Below are 10,752 nucleotides of genomic sequence, written 5' to 3'. Positions count from 1 at the left end.
GTAAGATTCTACTTGGTACGTTGATGCTCCGGATGGACCGCGTGTCGGCTGTAATGCCTGAGTCTGCGCCACAGCCTCAGCTTGAATCAACTGGGGATGTAACTGAGGTTTCGGTCTGGCAGGAACTACGGGTTTGCGATAATTGTAATATGCCTGCTGCAGCGCCTGCTGCTGTTTGGCATAAAATGGCCTACGCTGAGGTTCATTGGGTCTTGCGTATGCCTGCGGCTCAGTTCCGGTGAATTGTCGTAAAACGGCTAAGTATTCGGGCGATAGCTGAAATTTGTACATTTTTCTACGTTAGTAAAACATTTACATTATAGCGAAAAGTTGTCTTAAGGACGCGAGTACGTGAGGGCATTTTATAACATTTGTGACAAGATAAACGCTGATTCATTTGCACAATCGGCGTTTGTGTGTGAACGAGTCAATGCTTGTCTTGTGAAACCATAAAGAGACTTCGTGTTGCCTCGTGTGCTCACGCCCTTAATCTTGATGGTGCCTGTCTGAATCAGCGTTAAAAAGCAGGCGACTGATGGATTTCAAATAAAATTTGATAAAATTTTAAATACAAAATTAATTACAAAAGTTATATACGGCAAAACATTACGCGCAGTTATAATATAAATAATTTTGGGAACTAAGCAAAACTGAAACGTATCTATAAAGCATTATAATAGAGTACCGGGAAAGTACCCTGGTTCCGCTTTATTACCTAATTTCTTATATAAGTATTATAGGTAAAGAATATAAATTTTCTATTGTTCCGAATATTTCGTTTTCAAAATAAACAATGAAAAACGAGCAATTAAGAGTCTAAATTCGCAATAATTAGAGCGATTATATCAACATATATTTCTTAATATTACATATGTTTAACAAATACCGAACGTTTCGACTTAATTCAAGCCATCTTCAGCAGTCTTGTATAATACAATCTCATGATAAATAATTCGAGATATCTTGGTTGTCTTGTCTACTATAACTGTGAATATGTCGCTAAAGAAACTTGGCGTTGTGTATGTGGTATTCATTTTGCTGTTATTTAATTTATTGTAATTTATTGTGCAGTTTATAGAATGCAGTAGCTCGCACTTAAGTTAGTTTAACAGCTAAATGACGGTTACATACTTCAGATTTGATAATCTGAGAGACTTCCTTGCTGCATTCAATTATTTTGATTTACGACTTGATTTGTATTAAGGAAGTTGTAGTATACAAGACAACCAAAATGTCGAATTATTTATCAAGAAATTATATTTAATTGGTGAACTTTTTCAAATTTTTAATTAAATGTAACGCAAAAAAAAGAAATAATAATTGAAGGTAACATATTCTATTTTGTTTCATTTCCATTATTCCGTGAATGAACTTGATCTTACTAATAATTAGGAATAACTAATCGAAGGTTAGATTATTGCTTCGTAAGTTATCGCAACAATTCAGTAGATGAGTTGGATAGTGACCGATAAAGAAGCGATGATCACGAAAGTGACTCATCTCGCTGTAACGGTACACAAGGCCGTGGGGAAGGTTATAATTCTATAAGCGCATGAGATTTGATAAAACTAGAAACTTATACCCGGCTGTTAGTGGGTGTGGTTGTACCGGTTCTGTCAGGTCGGGGCGATTAGAAGGCGTGCAAACTTGCAAGCGTTATGCAAGCGAGTGATTGCATTCGAGCAGCGGCACTACTGAGCGATCACGAGCGACCGCGTAGGCGGCACACATATCGACAAGATCTCCGTTACCTTTTTCTTATAATCGAATCTAGATTTGCGAATATATTATCTAATATTGTTTACTAAATCGATACAACGGTAATTGATAGTAATAAAAATTTATTCATATTTTTGCGCTACTTTTGGCGCATCTTTTGAGTATATCAGTTTAAATTTATGGAATAAAATATTTTTTTACAATACTTTTATCTATTTAACTTGATTTATGATGTGAGGAATTATTCTCTCGCTTATTGTTATATTTATTAATAACATTTTTGAAAATGTATATTTTGTTTTTTAATCATTTTATTCTATATTTTTTATATTCTATATACTTTAATATAATAAATATTTGTAATAATATTAACCATAAATATCCATCTTAAAGTAGCAGCTCTGATAAAAGTAACATATATTGAATAATTATTTTAATTTTAAGCTTAGAAGTTTAACAAGAAAGGATAAAAGTGCTAAGAGTAGGAAGAGGGAGGGATTCGGTGTTTCACGGCTTTTGTAGCACGGAATGTACAATCTCTCGTTATCCTCGAAGTGCACTGGTGAAATGGAAATCCTCGTACAAGTAATGAGAGTAATGGAGTCGAGCGAAGCTGACTACTATCTCATTGCATCAGAACACCTAGATCTTGAAGGCGGACCTAAGTCTTTCTTTCTCTCTCTCTCTCTCTCTCTCTCTCTCTCTCTCTCTCTCTCTCTCTCTCTACATGCTGTTATTCGTTCAAATGTTTTATAAAAATAGTCTGTTCATGGCTAGTTAGTCAGCACGTTAGTGGGTGAATAAGCAATCAATATGTCATGGTTGACCAATGACAATAATGCTGAATATTCGACGGAATATTTAATACGGAATATTCTATAATGCAACTAGTTGAAATTTAATGGATATATACAGTAAAATTATTTCATACCTCTTGAGAGTCATCACCGTGTCGAATAACGAATTGGCTAGGTGAAGTTCCATAAATGCCGCTGCTTGATACTGGTGATCTCTTGACAGGATCTTTGATATCGACCTCTAGCAAAACAATGTCATCAGCATTGGTCGCTGATGACGCCGTTTTCTTAGCGAAGCTGATCTCCTCTCCAGCGGAGATTGTAAGGAGACCTGTTGATTTCAAATATTGCAATATACAAAATTTTCCTTAATTGGTAGAAATTTTAATATTTTTACTTAAATTAAAAAGATTGCTTTATTTAATAAATATTTAATCAACAAATGTTTTTATGCACATTTCTTCTATATTGCTGTCATACGATAAAAATTTCTTTTAAAATTTTTCAAAACGTGAAAATTGTCTGCTGCATAAAATGTCAAATCTTATATACATTTCCTTTTGGAGTTTGATGGAGTTGAATAATCGAACGTGGAAGTGACTTTTACCTATATCGTTCTGCCTGACCGCGAACGCTTAGAATGGAGCTGGGAAAGTAACGCAGAGAAAGTTACAACGACGTGCGCTCAAGAAACTCTTCCCACGGATTTTGCTTTCAACATTTCCAGGCGCCTCGTCATAGCGGAAAGAGATAAGCATATGAACGGTTCGGTTAATGAACTGTATCTAACACGTTAATTTTTATGAACTTACGTATGCTATAATAATAAAAATAAAAAAAATTAAATTTGCGTATTGACAGTATTATTAGATCATGCCAATTTCGCATTAGTATACAGTTCAAATTAAACTCGTAATAAAACAATAAGAAAATCGATAAATCTCATTTTTCTTTGACAGAATAATGTAAAATTAAAATTAGAATCGTATTGTAAACATTGCAAACTGTGCTGTAAAAGTGAAAAGTCGATGTCGTGTACTAAAACATTTGTTAATATATTACATATCAGCTATAGCAATTTTTTGCAATTATTCATTATAATAATTATATAACCTTAATTAAAACGAATCAGTTTAATACCTTTGTTTTGACATATATGTATTTTATTAATTTCATCGTAAATTTTGTTGATACATAAATAATATTTTTCTCGATACTTTAATACATCGTTAATAAATCATACTTCAAAAAATGTATATTTATAAAGTAAGTGTTTACGTAGAAAGAGAAAGAGAAATGGAAAGAAAAGTTTATTTTATTTAAAATACTTAAATAATTAATTCGCGTATTTTTTAGAAACGCTTTTTTAATTATTTCTAATCATTTAAAAGTTAGTAGCTGTTAGTAGCTTAGTCTTGATAATTTTTGGATGATTCTGAAAGTGAAGTTAAGGAAAGTTTCCTTTTACATTTTTTGCTTCTTATACCCACATCACGTAAGCGGCATAATAATTTCACAAAATGCATGCCTTCATTACCAGTTTCTTTAGCAATTTACCTACTAAGAATCATAAGTTATTATCGCAAAATTTGATTTACACATCATGCAATAAAGATGTAATTACAGTGCTTTGATTATAAATGAAGATATAAAAGAATTGAGAAAATGACGTCTTATGACCTTGCTATGATTTTCTAATAAAGATGTTAAACAGATTAATTTTCTTTAACAATAAAAAAAATGAAAAAGATCAAATTTGGTGATGCTTACTAAATTTATGATTTATATGAGAATTTATAGATTTTCCAATTTTCACTAAAAAATAAATCTCCATAACTATACATTTATTCAGTATATAATTCTTTTTCTACGTGATTCTACATTGCAAATACTAAATAAAAAACACTACATAAGCCAAATTGGAGGTGGATCCAATGAAAAGTGTTACTTGTGAGAAAAAAGATATAAAATTTATCAAAGAACTTATTTTGCAAATTAACTAAGTATCTAAAGATTTAGAGAATTAAAACTTTAGATTAGTATCAATAACAGCGCAAAATTAAGACTTGTGTATTAAATAATTTAAGTTTTTTTAAATAATTTAAGTTTTAAATTATTTTGCGAGTTTAAAGTACTAAATTTGAAGAAAGACATTTTGAAATAAATTATTGCATCGTCTTATTTTCTATAAAAGCAGTATTTAAACGTGATCACGCCGATTCTTTTGAAATAACTTAAGAGAGGAAAGCGCGCGGCAATCCGGTTAGCTTTCCTTCTTTTGTTAGTCCGTGGGATATTGCACGGATGTGCGTAATTTTTCCCTCGTTGAGTAATAATACTATATGCGCGTCCTTAGGAGGAAGCCGTGATTAAGCAACATCCCTCATACCGCGAGTGCATACGTACAATTAACAAACTTTATTTAATTAATGCGTTTCACGGAGTTCGTATCTTAATATTACTTTATTGAACATTACCAAGTTTATATTTATATATTTATATAATTATTTATATATTTATGATTATTATATAGAATCCGTATGAAAAGGAACTATGAAAAACTATTGAAATTTCTATAGTTACTTGAATAGTAATTATTAGCGACTACATAATTAAACGATAATGAAATAGTAACTATGACTATTGGCGAATAATATTATTACTAACAATATGATAATAATATTGTAAATCTGAATATAACATTTTTTGTGTTTGACAAAATATCAAAATATCAAAAAGACAATCTATGAAATTTTTATATTTTTGAGACGTATAACTCATACATTCTTAAGCAAATAAAAGATGACATAAATGTTAATTGAAGTTCTGTTTATAATCATGATGTACATATAAGTTTCAACTTTTTCTCGGAGAAAATTTAGAATGATTTAATGATTTTTTTCTATTTTTCATTGATACAGTGTAGTTATAATTACTACCAAGCAAAGATTCGATCGGTAGGTATAATATGAATAAGTGATCTTTCAAAACTGCGGTGTTAGGTTTAATAGGTTCGAGCGTTGGATTAGAGGTGAAATTAGTGATGCAATAAGGACAATGCGAAACCATTCCATCGACCTTTCACTTTCGGATAATCTGTCCTGAGTATAATCTGATCGAAATCAAGATTCCTTAAGGCCGCATAATATTTCTGCTCTATTCTAGCAAAAAATGTCTCTATAAGATTATTTTGAAAATTGATACTTTAAATTAGCTTTCATTTTAAAATAAATGTTTAAGAATAAATAATCGAGAAAATTTATAGAAAACTATTGTTAATTTAGACATTACAATGCTAATCAATCCTTACACCATATGATAATATATGTTATATCGTCATATATCATCAATTATTTTGTTTTCTTTACCTTATTTTCTTATCTAAATAAATATTCAAATATTTGACGGCAAAGTTGAGCCTTAGTAGCTCTAATTCTTTGAACTTGCAAATATTAATTAATGTTTAATTAATTGTTTAATATTATTTAATATTATTATTTGATGTTATATATTTTTAAATAATAAATTTACGATATTTGAATAAATAAGAATAAACTGTGAAATTGTTTATTTAGAAGTACTTTCCTTAAGAAAAAATGTTTTAATATATTGATTAACTATTCAGTAAATTGAAATACTTTTTTTTAAGAGTTTAAGAAACGGAAATAAAAAGAGAAATGCAAGAACGTAGAAGATAATAAAAAAAAGTGTTGTTTATGATATTCCATGTTAATAATGTATAGTATTATATTGGCGTATACATATTCTATGACATATTATTACTGACAGTTTTCACTTTTAGTTCTATAATAGCTTAAAGCTACGCGTAGACTTCCGCCTTAGTCGCGGATCTTCGAATCATTCATTAGGGGCCATTAGTGAGTGATACATGCAGAAAAATATGTACAAATAAAAATTCTCAATATATGTACATACACACATCTATGTATACATTAATGCATGTATTATGTATACAGAGTATTTATTAAACAGCGCCCACCAATATAGTGCTGTCCCTAATAAAAAATTGAGTTCTGAACCATTTTTTGTACAACGCTCAATGAAGCAGTTATTATCGAGTAAAGCTAATCCAATTGGCGCCTTCCTTTCGACCACACATCAGTGAACCGTTGATAGTGTCTACTTACCAAGTGCGCGGTTCACTGACGTGTGCCTGAATAAAAAACGGCGCCAATTGAATTATCTTTACCTAGTAATAATTTTTTTATTGAGTATTGTAGAAAAAATGGCTCAGGACTCAATTTTTGATAGCACTATGCACTATAATAGCACTATATATGCTTATACTATATATATATATATATATATGATTAGAGTTATTGGGCGTTATTTAAGAAACACTTTGTTATAAGTATATACATATATTATATGTATTTCTATATTACAGATATATAGGATTATAGGATATAACCCTATATCCTATATCTCTTAATATTTTGAGAATGAAAAAGGATGAAATTTTGAACTAAAAGTTTCTTTCCAATTTTTTAGCTCAGACTTTATTATTTATTGCGTCAAGTTGGAGTACGCAGAAGCACAACATGTCGGACTCCTCGTGTTTATTGAACATTCTCTCGATTAAAATTTTATTATTTTTACATAAATAAATAAATAACGTAATAATGGGTAAATGGGTAAATTATTTATTTATTTATCTATGCATTGTATGTAACGATCTTCCGTCTTGACTACTTTCGATTTTCAAGTTGGTAGCAGTTGCAGCTGCTACAACTCGGTACTATATGGTATATCGGTTAGAAAGGCGATACCGTTCGTTCACGCAATTTATGTTCGACATCGATTTCTCAATCGATGGCGATACGAGCGCGTGAGATTTTTCATTTCAACTGTCGTGGCTATTACTGATTTGTGTTATAAATAACGTATATATAGAGCAAATAAATAATAAATTTATAAAAATGAGAATAGTCGCCATATATAGAAAGTATTTAATGATTAGTTACGAAATATCATCGCCCACGGCGGATAATTTCATATAAACATAATCTATATAAAAGCCATACAGAGTCATTACTATACAAATAAAAAATTATGTAAAAAATGCAAGAAATAGAATTAATAATAACTTTTTTCTTTTATTGATAAAATTATAGTATCTCGTTTGCAATTATCCTTTACACAATTTCAATAACATAAACATTTTTTATTATTTATGCGAAATGAAGTTAACTTTTTACATATTCGGTAAATGGCGTTAAACAAACTTTTATACAATTACTATTTTTATATTTTGTATCAAGTCTGTTTTAAAAATATTTTGAATGATAAATATTTTAAGTACAATTTAATGACTAAATTAGAAAAATACAATAATAAAGATCTGTTAGTACGTGAATAAAAATTTATCCCGTCATTATAGCGACGACATGAAAGATCTCGATAACATGCAATAATAGCCTAGGAAGGAAACGTGTTTCTTAACTTGACGGTTTTTTATACATTGGAGGAAACGGGAGATCATAAAACATAGATTCAAGTTCTCATTGCGGCATTGTATCAACGTACCGAGGAGGAAATTAGGCAAAGAGACCCTGCGGCTTCTCGTGCGATTATCGTTACGTGAATTCTTTCGAAGATGAGAAAATCTGATAGTTTCGTGTTACGAGAAGGATGTTTTACAGCGATGTCATGGATTATGAAGAAACTCGCAAAAGAAAATAAAATTGCACGGCGACCGTGTCGAGTAGAAACTGATATGTTGTAGTGCGTATAGTTGCTCTCTGCGTAAACGTACGTCGGAAGCAACTTTCTATTGATCTGATATATGAACATTGCCATCCATATTGCTAAAGTTGATATTAGCTTAATAAAATACAGTATAATACAGTTGAACATATAGTTAAACCACATTCAATTACATCATGATGTTCATTAAGCGTAGAATATTTCAGTTTAATTATCAATCACAAATACATTATACAATAAAAGAGAAAATACATTTACTACACGTAAATGTATACATTGTGACTAATAAGTATATTTTATTCTGTTTTGGAAAAGAGATAGTTAGAAAAAAAGAGAAATTTTTACAATAAATGTGTATATAAGAATTAATGCATACAACTTATTTAATAAATTGAAGAAAACCGCTATCCACTATTTTCTATTAAAATTGTAGACACGTTAATCTAATTTAAGAAATATTAACAAGGGAAAGCAGAGAAATATCTCCTTTCAATTTTGATAAATTTTTGATATATTGTAATTCAGATTAAAGTAAGAAACACATATTTTTTCACATATACCCATAGGCATTTTTTTAGAGGATAAAATATTCCTTGAAAGAAAATCAGTTTTTTTTTTTTTTTTTCGAAACAAATATTGTTAAAACTATAAAGAATTTAGAAAAAATTTTTAAAATAAAAGTTGAAAAAATTTATTTCTTAATGATAATTAAAAATTATTCTTTATTTTTTATTTTTATAAACTTAAATTTTTTTAAGTAAAAAAACGCTTGATAAAAATTAAATATGCCTAGGTGAAAGAGGTCATATGCGGTCAAGGCGATTCTTCGTGTCTAATCATATTTCTTTCTTGTGGATTTATATAATTTCCGCGAGGGTTTCTTTTACCTACAAATCGATTGCCTACAGCACCGTTTGCCTACATCCCATTTCCTTACAGATCGATTGTCTATGTGTATTATTGCCTACAGCTTGATTGCCTAATACATGAACTTTTGCGCACAATTAAAAATTTTAGAAATGAAATCACACTTCAAATAAGTTGAAATTCTCTATACATTTGAGACGTTATAACTGAACTAACGTTTAGTTTACTACGTTTTACATATTGATCATTTACAACATGGAAACTCAGACTGACATGATAATAGATAATATCACCTCCATTAATTTCAAAGGACGACAAGTATGAATTGATTATGATACAATATGCAAGAATTATCTTGTTTCGATTAATGTTATTTTTATAATCTACACCGTTGAATTTCAGTAAATTGTATTTAACATAAAAAATAATAGTAACATAAAATAATGGTAATAAATGTATGTTAATTTAACATTAAATATTTAGTTTAGCTTGTAGTCTTATTGTTTTTGTTATTTAATTTAATCATTTAAATCGTTTATCAGGAAAATAAAAGTTTTTGATAGAAGCTTTTTTAAGAAGGATGTTCAACTTTCTTCTTCTTCTCTCTACGCTGGAGGAAAAAGAGAATGCAAGAAATTCTGCTATAAAGAACAGACCTTTAGTATATTCCGCTTCATAAACGCTCTACATAATAATAGCCTTTATTACGAAATCTTATTTATTGTACAGTGCAAGTGAGTCACGACTTTAATAATAATTAATTTTAATGAAAAAAAAATAATTTTTGTAAAAACAAAAAGAAAATATTATAGACACGATTAATAAAATGATAAAATCAGCCGATTCTTCTGATAAAATGTATTCCAAAAGTATATTTTCCAAATACTAAGACTATTTTAATTATAATTTTCGGATTCAGCAAGTAAAATTGAGTGTAAAAAAGATAAATTCAACGATCCTTGCGTGTTCTTCAAATTGCCAAAAATGCATAAATTCTTTCTATTACAATGCACAGATTAAACTATGAATAAATAAATAAAAGATTTATTTGTTCTGTAAATAAACTTTATTCATTTACAGAACAATTAATCTCTGTATCGCCATGAAATTTTAGATATTTAAAATACACATAAGGTAATTAGACTATATATGGGCTTAATATCCAATATGCCCTACTCGCTGTGTAATTACACTTTAATTCAACAAATAACTGCACTAATAAGTCCTGCAGGCATCTAACTCGATTTAATTTATTGTTCACTTTATTTGTTGTGTTATTGACGATAAAGTAAAATGCAGAACACAACTGTGATTTACCATAGATAATATTTTATAAGTATAAGTATACCTAACAATTGTTTTTTTATTACTACTAAGAGATAGTTATTAAATTATAGTTTATTGTGTTGTAATTCTATATTTATATTTTATAACACTATTTAGTTTATATTTTTGTCATAATGTTTTGTTTATAACCAAAAAAGCAATCTAAACGTACATTCAGTGTACACATCAATTGTATAACTTCTTTTTGGTATTCCAGATCATGGATTCGAATTCGATCGGACGCATTCAGTGCGCACTAGACATTAAAGCCATCGTACAAGAATTGATATAAAGTTTAATATATATATATATATAT

At 29.2% G+C, this 10,752-nt stretch overlaps 1 protein-coding gene across 3 annotated transcripts in view; it reads right to left on the bottom strand.

Moving 5' to 3' along the window:
- LOC108752152 (PERQ amino acid-rich with GYF domain-containing protein 2-like) overlaps positions 1–10,752 on the bottom strand; it is a 14,468-nt gene that overhangs the window by 2,265 nt on the left and 1,451 nt on the right. Inside the window, exons 2-3 of one of the 3 annotated variants that reach the window (XM_018492815.1) lie at positions 2,651–2,847; positions 13–276 (exon numbers count right to left, since the gene is read on the bottom strand). In XM_018492815.1, coding sequence (XP_018348317.1) covers positions 13–276; positions 2,651–2,847 — 461 coding nt within the window. The remainder of the gene's footprint in view (positions 1–12; positions 277–2,650; positions 2,848–10,752) is intronic. The other 2 variants (XM_018492813.1, XM_018492814.1) reach the window with 2 other exon arrangements.

Source organism: Trachymyrmex septentrionalis, unplaced genomic scaffold, assembly GCF_001594115.1.
Source record: "Trachymyrmex septentrionalis isolate Tsep2-gDNA-1 unplaced genomic scaffold, Tsep1.0 scaffold56, whole genome shotgun sequence".
Lineage (NCBI taxonomy): Eukaryota > Metazoa > Arthropoda > Insecta > Hymenoptera > Formicidae > Trachymyrmex > Trachymyrmex septentrionalis.
This window is presented reverse-complemented; position numbering and strand designations above follow the sequence as displayed.